This window comes from Sphaerodactylus townsendi, linkage group LG01 (assembly GCF_021028975.2).
Source record: "Sphaerodactylus townsendi isolate TG3544 linkage group LG01, MPM_Stown_v2.3, whole genome shotgun sequence".
In the NCBI taxonomy this organism is placed as follows: Eukaryota; Metazoa; Chordata; class Lepidosauria; order Squamata; family Sphaerodactylidae; genus Sphaerodactylus; species Sphaerodactylus townsendi.
This window is the reverse complement of record NC_059425.1, coordinates 114,945,417-114,967,016: the sequence shown is the minus strand read 5'-3', so window position 1 is coordinate 114,967,016 and position 21,600 is coordinate 114,945,417. Positions and strand designations below refer to the sequence as shown.

General features: G+C 42.9%; 1 protein-coding gene across 1 annotated transcript in view; it reads left to right on the top strand.

The window, feature by feature from the left end:
• Nucleotides 1-9,384: 9,384 nt before the first annotated feature.
• The window catches only part of CLVS2 (clavesin 2), a 71,075-nt gene continuing 58,859 nt past the window's right edge, over nt 9,385-21,600 (top strand). The window contains exons 1-2 of the mRNA XM_048491896.1: nt 9,385-11,280; nt 20,346-20,520. Coding sequence (XP_048347853.1) covers nt 10,892-11,280; nt 20,346-20,520 — 564 coding nt within the window. The 5' untranslated portion in view covers nt 9,385-10,891. The remainder of the gene's footprint in view (nt 11,281-20,345; nt 20,521-21,600) is intronic.

The window sequence follows — 21,600 nt, the reverse complement described above, 5'->3', positions numbered from 1 at the left end:
GCCGCCGGAGGGCTTTCCCGCCCTGACCGACTGCCGCCGCGGGAAGCCCCCGGCCTCCCAATCCAGTTGCTGGGGAGGCGTCGGGCGCGGCGGCGAGGCGGACATCGGGTGCGGGGCCGGTGGCGGCAGTAAGTCCGGGGAGGGGGAGCTCCCTGCTCCCGGACAGTGATAAACTCAGACATCCATTCCATGGGCTTGTACAAGCCAGAGAAAAATGACTTCATTTCCCTTTCCCTGTGGCAGAGGTTTATGAGAGTATGGGATATTGTGCAACTTACTGTAGACATTGGATAGCACGTTTCTGAGGGTGCTAGAGTGAAGGCGGTCAGCCATGGACATGACACTGGTCATACTTGTTCATTTTCAAAAGAGAACCTGCATGGGCAGCAGGGGCAGAGCAAGGGGAAACTGCACCTGGGGCATGCGGGCACCCTGCCACAGAGCCGCCTGCCCCACCCCGGAACACCCCGACCATGCCCCTGCACCAGGCACGGTCGGGGTGTTGCTCCCTTCCCCCTGCCTCGTGGGCGCTATGCCACTGATGGGCAGATATCCTGGCAGCAGGGCCACAGGGATTACATCCATGCTGGCATTCCTAGAAAGAGTGAAATAGTATCCAGAGGATGCCATTGGAGAGAACCAACTAACCATGCATCAGCAGCCACAGGCAGCTGTCACTGGGCACAGAGGCAAGGAAGATCCAGACCCACGCACTACCGGTCCGGGCACACTATACACCCCTCACTTTTTTAAAAGGCACAATCCCACATCATAGAGAACAGAGGCAGCAGCACTAAAAAAAGGGAAGGACCCCCCAGCACCCTGCACACCAGAAGCAATTCGTGGTCTACCCAGAAATAAGCCACATACAACACAAAGAAAGCAACCCCAGGAAAATGGCTCAGGGAGAGCAAAAGGAACATTGGGCAGCCCACAGGTGCCAAAGAGGGCACCTTTCACTACTATAATCATGGGGTTGAAAAAGGTCTGAGTTACACCCAGGCAACCCCTTCTGCTACCACCAATAGAGCAGGAAGGAGACCACATGCCTGAAGGTCAGATGGCATTCCACAAGCAGGACCACAGTACATGCCTACTGCCTACCCACGCTCCCAGTAACAGCCACCAGCCACTTGAGGTACCCAGTAGATGCTGACTGAGTGGTTGTGAGGCCCTACAAACACTAAAGACCCTGGACCACAACACTGCTCCACTCATGCTGGGTCTCCAGCCATCCCCTCTTGATAACTGCCCACATGGTTGAGAAAAATGCACTAAACTAGGTGCAGACTCTATGCCTAGGGTCCTAACAGAGGCTTTGAATCTTAAGCTCCACTGGGGACTGTACTGGCTACAGGATCCAGGGCACCTTGACTATGGCAGCCTCCCCCTCCATTTCAGCCCTCATCCTACCCTGTTCACTGCAAAGCCTTGTCCACAACTGCTCATCCTGGGGAGTCCATGATCCCCAAGGTTTAGGGACAACCACCTTGGTCTTCATGGCCCACCTGAAGATACTCCATGATACCAGTTGAGAAAGAGCTGGGGGGGGGGGGCAATGGAGACTAACACATCAGTCAGAGGGACGAACCTGAACCACACCTGGTCCATGGACGTGTCCATGCCAATAGCCACCTAATCAATATCCCCATTCAGCCCTGCAGCCAATGCAGTGGAGCTGGCATCTCCATCAGTGACCTCCAGTTCCTCCTAGTTTGCTGTTTAGGTATGAGTGATAAGGGAACTGTTGTTATTTTTGCAAGCGTCTGTCACAATTTAGTTACTAAAGGGTTAACTGTTTGTGTGTAAACCAGTTGCTGAGGTCACTGTTTTATGACCTGCTCTATTGATGAGCTGTTGGTCAGTCAGTCAGACCTTGGTTACATGCCAGTGGTCAAGTAGCCCAAGGTTATAAAGTTAACTCTATTTCTTTGTTTGAGCAGACTTGTTCAAAGCCACAAGGCTTGTTAGCAAATTAACTGCAAGATGTACTCTTCTACTGTAAATATGTAATGGAGAAGTATAACTTGTTGTTGTTTTATCCCATGTAACCCTTCCTAAGCCAGTAAAATATATTTTTATTCAAAAGCAACTCAAAGCATCCCTGGCTATCTTTATTTTCCATTCTGCATCTTTGCTAAGTATCTCTTTGAATATATTAAAACCTTACAGAAACAGATCACTAGAGACCCATCATAGAAGTCATTCTGTGGCTTGCCATTCTCTTGCCATGGGTCTTCAGCCAGGGCCATGATCCCTGAACATGCCGCTCATCCCACCTTTCCAGCTTTGGCACCCAATGGCCTAGCACCTGTCTCTCTGTTCAGAAGTCACCTGCAGGGAGCAAGGTGGTGGGGGACAACATCTGCAGTCTGTCCAAGCCTGTACAGAACCACTGTACGAAACCTTGACACCATACCCAACATGCAAGAAATTACATGCAGCATGGCAGACTCATGCAACAGGCAGGCTCTCTCCCCCACTGCCTGCAAAGGTCCACCTTTCCGCAGAGGGCAGCAGATTCACAGGAGTCTGCTGGCTCACTGCAGATGCTTCTGCCACTTATTTGCCACATCCATGAGTTGTACTTCTGTATGGTGGATCCATTGTCTAAGTGTGTGAGACACCCCCACAGTGCAAGATTCTAAGTCCCAGGTTGTATGGCTGACCAACATAGCCCCATGCTGCACAACCCACTCACTCCACTCAAACTTGGAAGCTCTGTTTCAGTTGCTCCCACCATCTGAGGCTAGATGGGTGGCAACCCAAGAACAGGTCTTCTCTGGTGTTGTGGCACCAAATGTTTGGAACTCTCTCTCAGGAACATTCATCTGTGTCCCTCTTTTGCCAGAACATGAAGACTTTTTTTGTTTTGTCTAGTATTTCTCCAAGAATGATTACATGCCCTCTTTCTAGTGTTGCTTGTTTGTATGTTTTTAACTGAATTTTATATTTTAACTGTATTGTTTAAATGTATATGTAGATATTGTTGATAGTTGCCAAGGGCTGGGGAAGAGAAGCAGGCTGAAAATATTTTAATCATAAATAATAAATTGATGAATGAAGAGCTTTATAGTAGCAAAGGATAAAAAAAGATATTTGTAATACCACAGGCTGAAGTAACCAAACAACTGTACTTTAAGAAGGTGACAGATGAGCAAATTCTTCTCAAGAACTCTGAGGGGCGGTCAGCACATTATAAGCCATCAAACAGACAAAATATGATGCTTGTACATGTGCACCCTTCCTGTTTGGGTGTGTAATTAATTAATGAATATCTGATGATGTCTGACATTTTTAGAGATGTTGGGATGTTTTGAATTGTATTATATACCACACATGTTTTATCACTTCTTTTGAATTCTATGAATTCTGCATCTCCAAAATGTCATGCCTGAAAAGGCTACACATCTCAAATAAAACAATAAATATACAAATAAACAACAATTGGGATGGGGGTTAAGTACAAAATAATGGGAGGACGTTTAAATACAACAAGTAGGTTAAAATCTTCTTTACTATAATTAGAATTTTATTCTGAAAGTTTGCAATTTTTAAAGACTTAGGGGCAGAATTTTTTTGGGTAAATAAATGTCAGAAAATAAGTTTAAGAGCAAAAGAAATGGATCAGACTTAGACTAGTTTGCCCAGTGGGTCTAGCAGTAACCAGCGGCAAGCCAACAAAAACAGTGTTCAAAGCAGACACCAGCCTTAATAACTCATTACAAACTGTTTTAGTCATAGTGGCCTTAATTTTGTTATTGATTTATATTAATAACCTACTTTGCTCCTTATTGTAGATCCAAAGCAGCTTACAGTATTGTTCTCCCCTCCTCCATTTTATTTCACAATAACCTTGTGAAATGGGTTAGGCAGAGAGAACAATTGGCCCAAAGTCATTCAGTGAACTTCTGTGGGAAAGTGGGATTCCTACCTATCAGCTCAATCCAGAGCTGTCAGGTGGGTGGTGACAGCACCGCTTCTCCACGCTCTCCAAAGGGCTTTCCTGCAGCACTCTCACCTTTGAATTCCCCATAGGTGAGAATGGAAATTGGCATATCTCTGGGGATTCTGTTGGTGCACAGGGGACGGAGCAGGCTCTGAAGGCTGACTAAGGTTGGCTCCATCCATGGAACGCCCCCACCACATCAATGCAGTTGGGAGTGTTGGCACAGAGCTGGGTGCAGCATGTAGGCATCCCAGGGTCCCTCAGCAACAGGGCGCTGGTGAATTTGCCACACTGCCAATGTAAGTGCCCTGGAAAGGACAAATCCAATGGCATAAGCTTGTGCTGTTTTCAGAAGGGGATCCCCCCCCTGCCTCTGGATTGGGCTATCTGTCTTCTAGATCCTAGCCCAACGATGTCCACTATTTTATTTCCATGCTGGATAGCCTTATGTTCCCCCTCCCCTCCCAATTTCATGCTCTAAACATGTGAGAGAATAATCAGTACTTTTTAAATTGCTTAATTAAAAAACCCTAAAAAATAACAATGTCCTCCATGTAGAATTTTGGAACTTCAAAGTTGTATGGAGATGTTAACTAAGTAATCTATAATATCTGAGCAAGGAAGTTAATTAAATATTACTGCACATTTTTTTAGAGATAGGGAAATAGATTCCAGGAGATTGAGAGCTTCCAGCAAGGTTAGAAGGCTGCATTTCACAACTATTTAGACACGAGTCCCTCTATTTCAGGTCCTGGACAGACGAAAAAGCTACTTCAGCTACCACACAATAAGAGAGGCCCTGGGGAGAGCAGGTAAAAACTAAAGCAATATCTTTTGCTTTGCAAACTGAGCTGAGAAAAAAACTTGGGCATTAACGGACATTTACAAACACTCTAAATACGCATTTTAAAATTCTTGTTACCTTCTTATTACTTTTCAGTGATAGGCACAGCTGTGCAGACTGCAGATCTGGGGCAGCTAAAGAAATCTTCTGACCCCTTGGAATCAGTCATGAGCAGTGGAAGAACAAAAGTCGACATCATGCAAGGCCCTATAATACATTCTTGAATGCAAAAGTGAATACAATTTCCTTCCAGCACAGAAATATGTGTCTTTAACATAACAAAGTATGTTAAAAATGTTCAAATTTCCTGTCTCATAGTACAAAAAGATATCTTTATTAAAATTGAAGTGCTATATAAGCATATGAACTTCCAGAGGTCGTTTCCAAAATGGAATGTTAAATCTGCTGTTGCAGAGAACTGGATCAAAGGTATTCCAGAGGCTAAAAAGGCAAATGAAACCTTATACTCGCAACAAGAGATGAAAAATGTAAACAATATTGTTCTCTCTCTAAAATAACAGTTATGAGGAACTGATCTGTAACAAAAGTAGATATTGACCTTCTCTCTAAGAGTCCCACAAAATAGAAAGTACATGTTACTTGGAACAATGTTGGCAATACCATAGATTTACTCAAGAAGTAAAATTGCAGCCATTACTTAAACAATGGAGCCATTAGAACAACAACTACCAGAAGAAATTCAATGGTGTCATGTATGGTTGAAGTTTGTGTCCCATCACAGTGGAACTGGCTCAAGTACTTGGAAAGGTGTTCCAGTCATTACTAAGGAACCAAATTTTGTTAATTCCAAGATTAAGTAACTCTTGTAGAATGTGTAAGATTTATAATATTTTATAATAACACATCTAAATTGGTATCAATATATCTAACTAGCGGGGCCCGGCCACGCGTTGCTGTGGCAATTGTCCTTCTCATCACAGTCCGCAACCCACACAGATGTCCATACAGGTCCAATGATCCCCAGCATTTAGTGTAAGGTAACCCTTTCCATTCCACAATGGAACTGTCCAGAGTGCGAATCCCGCTGTCCGTGAGGCTGGTTGACACGCACAGTCCTGGCTTGGGTAAGGCAGAACGGAGGCAAGGAGACCATCTCAGTCAGGCAGCAGAGCAGGGTGGTGAGGCGTTCAGATCGAGGCCAGCTCCCTGGGTTCTTAAAGGGCCATGTGCAAAAAAAGCGGAGCCAGTAGTGTCGAAGGCTTTCACGGCCGGAATCACGTGGGTGCTGTGTAGTTTCCAGGCTGTATGGCCGTGTTCTAGCAGTTTTCTCTCCTGACATTTCACCTGCATCTGTGGCTGGCATCTTCAGAGGATCTGATGTTGGGAAAGCAAGTGGAGTATATATACCTGTTGGAGTGTCCAGGGTAGGTGAAGAAACATTGTCTGTGAGTAACATCTAAATAGAAGGTGAGGGCATCTAAATAGAAGTATGAGTAACAATTACGTCTATAGCATGGGAGTAACAATGAAGATAGCAAGGTCAATAGGTGGGAGCATCTGAATAGAAGTATCCTGGTCTTGTTTCCTTCGTCTATAGTCATCCTATGTCTACAGACCCACCATGAAAATTCAACAGATGCTAAGTTCAGCAAAGGATAAGAGGGATCCTCTAGCTACTGCAGGAGTCTATCACATACCATGCAGCTGTGGACAAGTCTACATAGGAACCACCAAACACAGCGCTCAGACATGTATCAAAGAACACGAAAGGTACTGCAGACTATTTCAGCCAGAAAAATCAGCAATAGCAGAACACATGATAAATCAACCTGGATATAGAATATTATTTGAAAACACAGAAATTCTGGACCACTCTGACAACCACTACGTCAGACTACACAGAGAAGCTATTGAAATCCACAAGCACATGGACAATTTCAACAGAAAGGAAGAAACCATGAAAATGAACAGAACTTGGCTGCCAGTGTTGAAAAATACTAGAGTCAAGACAGTGACTAATCAGCTCCACACAAACATAGGATGACAATAGACAAAGGAAACAAGGCTAGGATACTTCTATTCAGATGCTCCCACCTATTGACCTTGCTATCTTCATTGTTACTCCCATGCTATAGGCTTCATTGTTACTCATACTTCTATTCAGATGCCCTCACCTATTGACCTGGCTGTCTTCTTTGTTACTCACAGACAACATTTCTTCACCTACCCTGGGCACTCCAACAGGTATATATACTCCACTTGCTTTCCCAACATCAGATCCTCTGAAGATGGCAGCCACAGATGCAGGCGAAACGTCAGAAGAGAATGCTGCTAGAACACAGCCATACAGCCCGGAAACCACACTGCCATTAAAAGTTTCTGAATTCTGTATCCAAAAGAGCTTCAGTATCTTGTCTTCAGCAGCAAAATTAAACTTTTCATATATTTTTTCCTTTATAAGTCCTTTATACAATGAGAATTGACATCAAATGCTATGATTCCATATTTATGGCTTCACAATGCAAAGTACAGGACTAAATACGTTTTAGCATCCAGGTCATCAAATATAGAAATGACAGAAAGCCATATATCTCTGAATTATACTGCAAGTGTACCAGTAAAGGTCACAGAAATCTAATGGCATTTAGGAACGTATAAGGATGTTTACTGGAGACAACTTCTTTTGACACAGAACAAATGTGTGCATCCAGGCTGCAAAATGTATTAAATGTCTCATAAAGATTAACTAGACAACCCTGTTACTCTGGTAACAAGTCAGAGCATCATTATGTACCACAAAGATGCAGGACTGTGTAACAATTTACTTTTATAAGATGACAGCTGGGTGGTAGAAATGGGAAAAAAACACCGACTGGATGGACCGGCTTTTTGCCCATTGTTCTTTTTGAACATCATCAAAATACATAGTGAGGGTGCTTATGGTTTGGCCACCGTAGTATGTGACTATAAATCCCATGAACAGCTACACATCCCTCCTCTCCCAGAGTCATTCATAACTTCTCTATATTTACGAATTAGCTAGCAACATAACCATTATAAATTGTGAAGTAGAGGCTCTATGTACTAAAAAGAACCTCCGGAGTAGACTGTGTCCATTACATACAAGGATATATTGTGGTCTCCCATGGTGTTCCTCTCAGAGAAGACTGAGACACCTGAAGTCAGCTGTCTTAACTTGAATTAGACCATTGGTCTGTCAAGGTCAGCCACTCTCCAGGGTCTCAGGTGGAAGTCAGGAATGGGCAGGTTTTTACTCTACTATCATGATGTGAGAGAACCAGAACAGTGTAGTGGTTAAGGTGTCAAACTAGGATCTTGGAAACACAGGTTTGAATCCCCACTCTGCCACTGAAACTTTCTGGTAACCCTGGGCTAGTCACACATTCTGAGCCTTGTCATTGGCAAGTATTTGGATGGAAGATCTCCAAGGAATACCAGATCATGATCTGGAGGCAGGCCATGGCAACCCTCCTCTGAACATCTCTTGCCTTGAAACCCTAAGGGGTTGCCATCAGTCAGCTGTGATTTGATAGCACAAAAAAAAATCATGATGTGAAAAGCAGATATCCAGTAGGACTTTTGGAGGTCTGCCTTCCCTCCCTCGCTCTCTCATTTATGTGTATCTTTACCTCAACATTACATCACTTATCTGAGATGAAATTGACAAAGCGGATACAGTGAACCTGGCCTGTGTCCCTCCCCTATCATTACTTTACTATGTATATTACTTTACTAATGGCAAAAAGAAACACTTTTAAAAAATCCTTTCCAAAACAGAGGATGAGAGGTAGGAGAAAATGGCTAAAGGGGAGATTGGGCAACTACATTGGGGCATGAATAAGGGCCAGATGTTTGATGGAGTGAAGAAATAAATATTGTTTCAACATAGTTGCAGTATAAGTACTGGGGAAAACAATGGAAGAAAACTGAAGGGGAAATGTTTCCAGAACCAAATGGAGGGGGAAAGTGCAGAATAAAGGAAAAAATGTAGCATTTCACAGCAAGATATGTTGTAAACAAATCCTGGTGGGCAATATTTTGTTATTTCAAATTCTCTTCAGGCATATATAGACCTCCTTCTCTCCCCCCCCCCCCCCCATTGAAAGACTACAGGGGTTGCTGCTGGCAGTTCTCATATTGATGCTCTGAAGTGAGAGCTAAGCTCCAACACATCATGGGTATTCGTCTTTCCTGTCCCAAACCAGTTGCCTCTTCAGCCAGGCCTCGGGCACCCATGAAAGGCAACAGCAACTCATTCCTACTGCAGTTTGGGAATCTCAATAGAGTGTGTGTGTGTGCACGAAGTGTAAGGCGGCGTCGGGAGTTTTGGAGGGCTTTTGTCGACTGCGTAATGGTAAATAAATATTCAAGCGGTCTGCTGGTGGATCATGAAAGGATTCAGCAGCAGGTGCAGAAAGGGGCAAAGGAATGGTGGGGGCTATTCTTGGAAGATCGTTCCTCCTGTTCCCCTCCCGCGCCTTTCCTTCAGCTCCCACTCCCAAGTCGGAAAGGGGGGGGGGCACAAGCTCGTGCCGGGTACTAACAATGCGCGCGGGGGCGGGGGATTCGATCTGGAGTAAGTTGCAGCAGCGGCTGCCGCCCAGGGAACCTTGATTGACGTAAACCTGCTCGAAGCCGCGCATCAAACACAAGGCAGAGCAACAGCGGCAGAAGTCGCCGGCTGCTGAGGCAAGAACACAAAGGCGGCGGCGGTGGTAGCAGCACAACAGCCGTCCAGCTCCATCTTCCCTCTTGGAAGAAAACCTCAGTCTCCTCCACGCCCTCTCCGTGGTCAGACGGCATTAGCAGCTGGGAAAGGGATAGAAGAAGCGCGGGATCCAGGGTCAGGATCGCAGCCCCCTGGAGCCCACATGGGCATGTCCTTGGCTGGCCGGCTTCATTCTGCCCGCTTCTCCCTTGCCACCTCCCAGCAGAAGGAGTTGTTGCTGATGGATGCCGGAAGGTGCCGCATTGCCTTGTGTATGTTTTGCCCGCTCGGCTGGTAGGATTTACTTGGCTGTTCTCCCCCCCCCCCCTCGCGCCCCCGAATGCTTTTTTCTTCTGGGGGATTGCTGGTGTGGGGGGTCTGCGAAACGTCTGAATCCACGCTTTCCTCTTAGCGAGGGAAAGAAGCAGGCGGGAGAAGACCGGAGACCCTGCGAGAGCGACATACGACAGCCTTGCTGGTATTAGATGAGATCACTGTGCGTGTAGGAGGGGAAGAGGGGCCATCCAACTCGAGGTCCATGGGCTAAAAGGGAAGGTTTCAAACAAAAAACCCCTCCCCAAACCCGCTGCCTGCTTCTTGAACCTTAGCATGCATTGTCTTTTAAATGCACGAATCTCTTAAAAAGCCTTTGGGGTAGCTTTGAACTACCCTTTCATTTCCCCTCTCCCCCTTTTCTATAGCTATTGCAGTAGGGGGAGATCACTGGCTTTATCATGGAACAGTGGGGGGATATTAAAGATCAAAATTAAATCCAGCATTAGCACCGCCCCTGATCGAAGGGAGAGTCCCAGTTTGGCTGTCTGGCCTTGGTCTCTGTTATTATGGGGCTTCATGGCAGCTACTGATCAGGGCATTTGATTACCCAGCTGAAATGCCCATTTAACAGGGCAACACTGCAGGGGCAGGTATGAATCCCATTGATTGAGGGGATTATAAGGATACCATCTACTTGAGGCCCTGCAGAGCCTTTACTCCTGTCAATCTGCGGACAATTGCAGCAGAAGGATAGCAGAAGTGCATTTATACGCTGGCTGTACTTTTACTGCAGCTTCAAGTCATTGATGGGTGCTGGAAGGGGGAGTGATCTGTGTTGGGAAAAAGCAGAAGCTTAGGGGGGAATAACTGTCCATTGATCCAAGTGAACATTTGTCATGAAAAGTGCAAACAAAAATTGAGGGTGTTCTTTAGATCAAAAGGCATCAGGCAATGCTGCTGGAGAGATTCATGTTGTAAGGAAAAGGAACACTGAATCAATTGAATTATGGAAAGAGAAGGATCCCTTTAATAACAAAGGATCGGCACACCAGAAATAGTGATACATTTGGGGTTTATATTCTTCCTTCCTTCTGAGAGAAGTGGACGAAGCAACATTGGGCAAACTGGCACGATGACTCATTTGCAGGCAGGTCTGTCCCCGGAGACCCTGGAAAAAGCCCGGCTAGAACTGAATGAGAACCCAGACACCCTGCATCAGGACATCCAGGAGGTACGGGACATGGTGATCACCCGGCCAGACATTGGCTTCCTCCGCACAGATGATGCCTTCATTCTTCGCTTCCTTCGAGCCAGAAAGTTCCAGCATTTTGAAGCATTTCGCTTATTGGCCCAGTATTTTGAGTACCGGCAGCAAAACCTGGATATGTTCAAGAGCTTCAAAGCCACTGACCCAGGCATCAAGCAGGCATTAAAAGACGGCTTCCCAGGAGGGCTGGCCAACCTGGACCATTATGGCAGGAAGATCCTGGTGCTCTTTGCTGCCAACTGGGACCAAAGCAGGTAAAGGCAGAATTGAAGTTATAACCTGTTGTGGGAAGCTGGGGTAGGTTGAGATATGCATACAAATTTATCTCAGCCCTACTATCTGTATGTTTCACATTGAAAATAAGTAACTTGTTGGGTTCTGATGGTGAAATTAAGATGATAACATTGCATTCCCTACCAGCAAAATGCCTGTCTTTACTTCTCACTTCAGTGTGTGGAAATTATAATTGTGATGAGAGATCCAGTCTACTTTAATCTAAGTGTCTCCTGGTGGAGAATTAGACATATGTTATTGAAGTTCTTTCCAGATTTACACCTCTATGATAGGGAAATTGAACATACACGGATTCATAGCTTTACCTGTCTTCCTAGGCTGTAAAATGATGGAGCATGGAACAATCATCACAACAGATTCTAATTTGCACCCTTTACATTTATATTGTTTTCCCAGAACAGTGCCTTTGCATGAGCTTAGGTACTGTTCACTTGTAGTAACATTTATCATACGGAGTTTTGCCTACTTGTTCTTAAACAGTTGTGGCACAAACTTTTGGTACCTTTGGTAGAACTCATTTGGTTGCAGTGGCATATCTACCTAGGGACAAATGAGCACCCCTTGTCCCCGGGCACCATTCTTCTGGTCATGTGGGGGGCGCAAAATCGGGGGGCCCCATGTGACCAGGAAGTCCTGCTGCCTCGTCGCATGCCTCGACCCCGTCCGTGTCAGTCGAAGCATGCAAAAACGATGAGGCAGCAGGACTTCCTGCACCCTCAATCCCACCCCTGGACTCCCCCTTCCCTTCCCCTCCTGCCAGCTAGGCTCCCAGCCAGCAGCCTGCAGTCTCTTCTGACCTCCCCTCCGGGCAGGCCAGAAGAGACTGCAGTCCCAGCCTTGGAGGCCTGCTTTTATAAGCACTGAGGTGGGGGGGGGGGCTTGGGGAGCAGGAAGGGTAGGACTTCCTGCTCCCCAAGCCCCACCCCCTGGCCTCAGTGCTTATAAAAGGAGGTCTCCAAGGCCGGAACTGCAGTCTTTTCTGGCCTGCCCAGAGGGGAGGTCAGAAGAGACTGCAGGTTGGGAGCCCAGCCAGCAAGGGGAGTCTGGGGGGGAGGTGGGCATCCTAGACCTTGCCCATGTCCATGGTGACATGGGCGGGGTCAAGGGCAGTGGAGCCAGGATGGTGGTGGGGCAGAGCCTGTGGGGCGTCCTGGAGACAATTAGTCTCCAGGTGCCATTTACCCCCGGTACGCCTCTGGTTGTCACCTACTCTTTTACTAATGAGTTATGTCCCAGCTCTTATAATCAAAGTAAAAGTTTGAGGTCATGCTGTATTATTTTCTCATTCATAGAGGACCATGGTCTTCAGAAGAGATTACAATTGGAAAATGACATGTTCAAAGCATCTATGATAAGATTCTTTGCACCAATGTGGTTTCAGCATCCCAACATTTGTACTAGTCACTGGCAAAAACTAAGATACATTAATTCAAGGAGAGAAGTATGGGCATTAAGAGGAACTGTGACTGATTTCTAAGCAGAGTTTTGATGTCAGAGTCCGTTGATTTTAGTGGTTTTGTGGATTTAGAAGAGTGTAGTTCTGCTTACGATGGCATTGTGAGTTACCTAAGATTACACAGTGGATTAGAGAAGGTGGCTTTTTGTGTTTCTACAAGTCAGGACTTATTATTGCATCTTCATCTTGAGGAAAAGTGTGGAAAATTTACTCTACAAATTCATTCCACTGAGTTAGACCAGAGTAAAGGCACTTCCCTTTGGTAATTTCTCACACTATATCAGTAATGGCTGTGGGTCCACAGTCCATGAGTTGTACAGATCACATAGATGCTTCTCCGCGTAGCATTCTACCTTAATTGAGGTGCATTGAGAGGTGTGTGGGACATACTCATATGAAGCAGAAATTCAGATGTTACAATTGGAACATGAGAACCAATCACAAAAGGGCAAAAGTGCACAACAGCAAAATGTTGCCACAGAAGTAACATTTGAAAAATTACCTTTCCTGGTTCAGATGAATACTTTGGGTAAAGTGATGAATGCTGATGATCAAGTACTGTGGCAAAACGTTACTGACTCCATGAGTCAACGTATCATGTACACGTGGTCATCATTCTTATAGGTACCTTGAAAATAAAGCACTTTATCTCAGTCTGAAATGATGACTCCTGCCAATGTATTTATTATTAAAATAGAAACTTTCCCAGAGTAAAGCCTGAGATGTAACAATACAATTAAAATAATTAAATTATTAACAAGATCAAGGGCAGAGCCTGTCTCACAGCAACCGACTGAATATTCAGCCAAAGAGAAATATCTATGTTTTATTGAGATCCAATAGGGAGAGCTCAACTGAATCTCTGTAGTGTACAGATCGCAGGGACCATGCTGTTCCTTGTCTGGTGGATATCTGGGAGACAGGTAAGGGACAAGCCTGGGCTGACATGACAGGAATATGTGACATGCTGGAGTTGAATATGCATTCAGGAGGTCTACCTCTTCAATATTGCAAGCAGTTGTGCCCTCAGAGAAAATGAACACTTGGTTCTTCTCCTAAAGCAATCTTGAGTACTCAGCATCTTTCAGGATTACCAGTATACTAACTGTTGCCTGGAGTAATGGCATTTCTTGCAGAATTGAGCAAGCTCAAATGCTTGTGTTCCATCGCTCAACTTTTAATATCTTTCCTTAATTATGGTAACGGTGCACTGCCTGTCTGTAAATTCAGCATGCAGGTGTAATCATCAGCAAGTTCATAAAAGAATTACGAAGATGGTGATTCTAAAATAAATAAGTGCTATGCCATATACAATTTACTCCCTGCACTATTCGCTTGTAATTTACATCTCTGATTAGTACTGAGCCCAATTAAAGAAATTTAAAATTGGGTGTGTGAAAAATACTTGTCCTCGTGCTGAACAGTTGAATCCTCAGGTTCTCAGGTAGCAACATTGGAAAAACCTTGGTGAGCCACTGCCAGTTGGAGTGGTCTGACAGGGAAGAAAGACTAATTCTTGATTCAGGGACACACTTCTTTTGATGTAGGAAATTCATGAATGGATCACTGGATGTTTTCCCTATTCTTAAAAAGCTGCTGTTGTGTATGTGTGAGAGAGAAAAACAGAGAGAGATCACAATTCAGACCATGGCCATGCTTCTGGGGAAGAGAGTTTTTAAATTCTTCCTTACCATTCCCTTGACATAAAATGATTTGCTATGTGGCAGGAAAAAGACAAACATCCATACTACTTTGGTAGTGGCGCTTCAGGGGAGCAAAGAAGAGCAATTTTTTTGGGGAGGAATAATATATGAGAAGAGGATAGACCAGGGGTAGGGAACCTGCGGCTCTCCAGATGTTCAGGAACTACAATTCCCATCAGCCTCTATCAGCATGGCCAATTGGCCATGCTGGTAGGGGCTGATGGGAATTGTAGTTCCTGAACATCTGGAGAGCCGCAGGTTCCCTACCCCTGGGATAGACTAACACTCCTCTTTTATCATGCCCCTAATCCGCCCCCTGACTAATTTTAAAGAAAATGTAAAGATCTGATCATAGATATGCAATGTAGGTGTCTCTATAAGGTAGCTACACCATATGACGCTACTGTGAGTTCATGTGACAAACAGCTTCATGAGAGACTGAAATTTAGAGATGATGCTGTATTTAGATATGAAGCTGTAGGTATCTTCTAGTGAGAGCCAAACTACATGTTACATGGAAGGTCCATGATCAGATCTCTCAATAACGTAAATTCAAGTGCCATGATGAAGAGCCACTATGATAGAACAGAACAAGACAACAATTCATTTTCTAGGGTTAAGGTGCTTGATAACTGGGGGTAGGGGGCTGTAGAAGTGGATCCATTATAGTATCTGGGCACAGGAAACTTCTGTGTCACTACGCTTTCATGAATTTTCAATAGTTTCATTCATCAAATGCATGAAATGAAGAGACTAGGAGAACTGAAGCATAGCAGGGGCCTCCTAGGGAGCCTCTGGTTAAGGTGCATAATATTTTTGGCAAATTCTTGTTTATCCCACAAAATGTTTACGAAGTTTGGTCTGTGAGTATGTATCATGTTAGATGCCTACAGAACACAATTCTGAGACAAGAATACATTCTGCAAATACTGCATGTTTTGCAAATACTCTAGTTTAATTTTGGAAATTAATTTTGCTCCTGTTATATCTGGAGCAGGCAAAAGGCCTGTTCAGGACTTATTTGATCACTAACAATACAATCCTGCATTGAGTTAGTGATCAAATAAGTCCTAAACAGGCCTTTTGCCTGCTCCAGATATAACAGGAGCAATGAGTTTAAAAGTGTGCAAATCTGTTTAGGATTGTTCTGTCAGTGTAAGTTGTTCTTAGGATACTGAATCTGGTATGTTGCACCTATTCTTCACTTGTTTAACATAATGAAATACATAGCCTGAAGGTGAAGCAAAGTCCATCAATTCAGTTTTCCCAAAAAGACATTTTAGTTGGGCAGAAGTTCACCATTTATGTTTTGTTTCTATGGGGTTAGGCTGTGAAGACCTGAATTCAAATCTCTACTTTGCCTCAAATGTCACTGGATATTCTTTGATCAATCTCCTTCATTGAACCTAATTTACATCACAGTTTGTTATGAGGATATGTGAGGGGGAGGAGAGGAATATGTACTGCGCTACATTTCTTGAAGGAAGGATAACATAAAAATTAATTAGTAATATAGAGGTTACATTACACCAGTGTAAGTAATTCAGTTTGTGAATTGTATTGAGAATTGGAATCAACATGAACGAGCATGCCTGGACTATAAACACTTTCCAGTCAGGAAGCGGTATCTTTTAAAACACATTATAGAAATGGCATAATGCAAGTGCTTTTTTGCGGCACGCATAAAGAGAAGTCACTAGGAATAGTTAAATTAATTATGAATCTTAGATTGTCTGTAGAAATTAGTTATACACTACTGAGTACATAAATGTGACCCATGAGAGATCAAATGAAAAGGAAATTTGACTGAAGTCAGCTGGATGTAAAACAGGTTTTATGTTTTCTCACATATCAATGCAAAAATGGTACGTGCTACTATAATTTTTAAGACTTTTCTGGTATCTTCTATCTTTCTTCTGAAAAAAATTGAGAAGATAGTGATGGTGGGTGAAAGAAGAAGATATCTAACCTGTAAGAATTAGATTTTGTCACATGGATCCTCCAGTGTTGTGCCTGGGCCTCACACTGAAAAAACCTCTTCTATAAGCCACACATAATGTCTCATGAGGCAAACTGAATACTCCTTACTTTGAACCACATAAATGTTATTGACAGGAAAAGCATCCAAAGGGGGGGCCAGCGATGCTTCCACTTCTATAGATGTCGTTTTAACTAGCAATCTCTCAGAGATTTAGGGTATTAAAAACCTAAATATATTTAATACCCCAAATCCAAGAAATCCTATCATTAAAATGGCATTTGACAAAGTGGAAATATGAACAGCCTCTCTTTGTTGCATCTTTTTGCTAAATTATTGTGCACAGAGCTTGACATTATTATGCACAATACCATATTTGCATATTTTATTTTACTGGAAATGTAAATGTTTTAAAATAATATATATATTGAGAGATAAATATCACCCACAAATACTAAAGAAAGTCAGAGAGATAAATATCACCCACAAATACTAAAGAAAGTCAGACATTGGCCTACCTTTCAACAATGAATTAAAATGTTACCGTAATTGAAGTACAAAGATACTTTGTAAAATGGTGTTACTTGTTTTGGCGCGATTTATTTGCTGTTATGTTGTAAACTGTGCTGTAGAGATTGATCATTTAGTTAAATGTGATTGCCTGATGTATTTCAAACACTTAAGTCATGTTATAAATTGTTTTGGACAATGGGTAGAACAATGGCATGGAACTGAAGAATTTATTCATTTACGATATTTATATATCTCACTTTTGTCTTGAGAAAGTCAAGATCCAAAGCAAGTAACAATGATAAATAAATTATAAAAATAATCATGTATTGAAGTCAGTCAGACATAATTAACAATGCAGTCCTAATCAGGGTGGCACCAGTCTAAGTCCATTGAAGTTAAGGGGTTAGAAGGATACAACTGCTTAAGTCAGCACTGTAAAACAGATAAGCCATAGCCAAAATCTGTAACCTCTAGCGTGCTCTATAGGCTCTCTTAAGTAATGTCATTCTGCAGATTCTCTAAAAGGCCCTGAGGAAATGTTCCCATCTCACCCCTTTTGGGAGGGTGTTCCCAAGCAGCTGGATAGACATGACTAAGGCTCAGACTATAACAGATTCTGTTCTTCAGAGAGAGGGGGAATGGTTGGGAAACACTGTTTTGAGGAATACATAAGATATATAGTTCATATTAGGAGAAAATGATGGTGCACAGAGAAAAGATGAAGGAGAAATTAGTAGTTTTTACAAACATTCAAGGGATATGCGTACTGTGAATTTAATGGGAGATATTTTAGCTGTATGAGAGCTGGTGTGATGTAGTGGTTAAGCAGTTGGACTAGAAACTTGAAATTCGGGTTCAAATCCTCACTTGTGCCATGGAAGCTTGCTAGGTGACCTTGAGCTAGTCAAACACTTTCATCCCTGACCCTGGCCAGTATTTGGGCAGGAGACCTCCAAGGAATTCCAGGATCATGACACAGAGGCAGGCAATGGCAAACAACCTCCAAGTGTCTCTTGCCTTGAAAACCATATGGGGTCATCATAAGTCAGTTGTGACTTGATGACAAACATTTTTGCTTTTTTGTTAGCTGTATTCACAGAGCTGACATAGAGATCCAGCAAACCTTGATTAGATCTGAAAGAAATGTTAGAAAACATTCACAGTGAATTTGCTTTGAAAAAGTTGGGTATATGTTCTCCTAATTCAGCTGATCTACAGATTACAGAGATCAGTTCTTCTGGAAGAAATTGATGCTTTGGAAGGTGGACTTTATGGCATTTTATCCCACTGAGATCCCTGTCCTCCTCAGACAGTACCCCCACATCTCCTGGAGTTACCCAACCTGTATCTGGCAACCCTAATTTCAGTATGAGCTTTCATGAGTCATGACCCACTTTGTCAGATAGATTTGTTGTGGAAAACTGAATTGAAGAATTTTTATGGGGAATTTAGGGGGTCCCTTCCTACATTTTCTATATTAACCACTCCATTCTCCACTTACCTCAAGTTGTACACAAGAAAGGCTCATTGTGTAACTTACCCCAAATCTTGACACACACACACCCCAAGTCTGCCCCATAAACTTCTCCAGTAATGCTTCCATCACATATCTGTCTGATAAAGTAGGCTGTGGCCCACGAAAGCTCATATTGAAATAAACATTGCTGTCCTTTGAGGTGTCACTAGATTTTAGTTTTACTTTGCTGTGACACAACTACCCCTTTGAAGTTCATATAATTTAACAGGATTTGTGTTTTTCAGAGTAAATTTTTGATATTGTTTTTTAAAAAAAAATAAATTGGCAATTTTATTTTATTTTAAATTTATGCCAACATGTCATTTCTGTTCTAGTTAATGCATATTTTTCAAATCCCCAGAGTGTACTTCACAGTGGAGCATGTGTTGTAGTAAGTTAATGTTCCTTTACAGGCTTGTGACAGATGACTTCAGGTTTAGGTTGATCTGCCCTACTGTGCTGCCAACATGAATATAACAATAATGACGAGGTGAAATGTTGGATACTGCAGGTCTAGAGTGAATTTAAGATGAGCTTTTATGCAAATAGTTCCTTGCTGTGCAGAGACTTTAATGCAGCGGTTTTAATCACAATTCATTTGACAGAGCTTTGATGCTGACACTTTGAAAACAAAAGCTTGCAATCTGCAAAAACAGCAATATCAACTGTTATTGGAGGTTAAAGCTTCCTGCACCTCAGTATTGACCTACAGTAAATTTTAGAATGCTGTATTAAATTTTCTGTACTTCGGAAAAAGGAAACTTGTTTATTTACTGTTACATAAGCCTCGAAGAACACTATGCAAAAAAAAAAAATCAGGTGTCCCGCAGAGATTGCATATTACCTACTATTTTCAAATCCCTTTGATAGGGCATTTTGGATGAACAGGGTTTTCTAATGGCCTATACTGCAATCTCACAAACACTTAGGTTCCTGTAATCCCATTGATTTAAAAAGGCTTTAGGCAGTTTAACTGTGTGTGGGACAGAAGTCAATGTTGCTGCTATCTCTTGATAGGTAATGAAACCAATTTTGTGGTAGCTCAATTACGGGGAGGTGTGGGAAATCATGGAAATCTTAGTCATTCTTCAAGAAAGAAATGATTTTGTTTTGTTATCAGCCAAATAGCACTATAGTGGCTCAAACCCAGAATATTTGATATGTGTTAACTAGCATAAAAGGCTGATTCACACAGTCATTGCCTATGTGGTCTTACCGTTTTGGAAACTCACACTAACACACTTTTGGAAGAGTTGTATAAGCATGCTGAACCATAATTGACAGTGAAGCCATAGAACATATTCATCATATGCAAACAAACAGAACGCACAAAATACTCACACACTGTGACATGGGCAGAAATAGCAATGCCCTATTTGGACACATTTGCCTAAAATTTAATCAGTTTCCTGGGTAGCAGTGATTTATTGTAATTCATTGTGTGATAACAAATGCCCTTTCATATAATGACCACTTTATAATTGTCAAGTATGAGGACATCCTCAGCCTGTCTTTTATGCCTTTTCAGTGTGGGCACTATTTAATCACTCTTGTAAATATTTGTGTATGTGAGTGCAATACTTGGAACGGTCCTGGTTCCCTGTTGTGCTAAAACCAATTTTATGTAATTTATTACATCCACTTCTTACAGGCTGCTTTCACACACATTGAATAATGCACTTTCAATGCACTTTGGCAGTCATTGGCCACATTGCACACAGAAAAATCAAAAATGCACTGAAAGTACACTGCCAAGCTTGTATGAAAGTAACCCATTTGATAGCAAAAGAAGTTGTTTCTTCTGGCATCTAAACATTGTTAACTAGCTTAACCCAGTTCCTTCTCTTATATGTTGACAGATATACGCTGGTGGATATTTTACGTGCCATACTTCTCTCACTAGAAGCCATGATTGAGGATCCAGAGCTTCAAGTGAATGGATTTGTTTTAATTATAGACTGGAGTAATTTCACTTTCAAGCAGGCTTCTAAACTGACACCAAGTATGCTTCGATTAGCCATAGAAGGCCTTCAGGTAAAATCATTTTAAAATATTTTATCTGACTCTATGTTTTTTTTTCCTGAATGGCTGGCACTATGCTTATGCTGGTTCCATTTTAAAGACTGAGTATGCAGAACATGCAAAAGGAAAGGAGTGCTGATTGAAGTGATTTATGGTCTATGGAGAATGGTTCCTTCACAATGTCCTCTTTTTGCTTATATGAAGAAATATTTGATAAGAGATAGAGTAATTTGGCGGGGGGTTGATAGCTGAGTTTTATTTAAGTTCTTAGAGGAGTATATAAAAAAGGTATAAGAGACAAAAACACAAAAACAGTTTTGCAAAGGACTGAGAAGATGTACAGTTCAATCCTAAACAGAGTTACACCCTAGGCATGAGCATAAAAGACATTGTTTTCCAATTTTAGTATATTGAATATGCCTCTCATAGCAAGAACCCACAAGCCCAAAAGAATCAAAGCAGAAGCCAGGAATCCCAGTAGAACTTCAAGTCAATGTGGCAAGCCCAACAGAACCAATATCACACTGGAGAACCCCAGCACAAAATTCAAGAAACTGGTGCACCTATGTAAGCCCAATAGAACCAGTGTCTAACAGAGAAGCTCAGCAGAACCCTCAACAGCAATCCACAAAAGCTGAGGACAGCAGTCTTAAGCACACTTTTGTATGTCCAGCAGAACTGACTATAATGTGCAGTCAGAAGCCCAACAGAATGCAGGACCTTTTTGGCAGTGTAAGCCCACCAGAATCAATGTCAAACCAGAGATTCACTGCAGTGAGCCTCTTCACTGTCCCATCCCAGCCAGAGTTTGGGGTGGTGGAAGGTGGCTGTAGAGTGCGCCTCCACACTGGTGGGTGGGGGTGGAGGTTGCAACCCACCCCTTCCTTTCCACTTCTCTAGTCCTCTCCTTAGCCTTTCTACCATTGCCCTACTATATTCCTTTCCTCCTGCTCACCCTGTCCCCAGGCCAAGTTTTGTCTGGCTACTTGTGGAAAGTTAGGTACCTAGCTATGTGCACTACAACCTAAAAAAGTGTGAAACATTCTTAGCAGCATTACCCCCCAAACACCCCCCCCCTAAATTTTTGTTTTG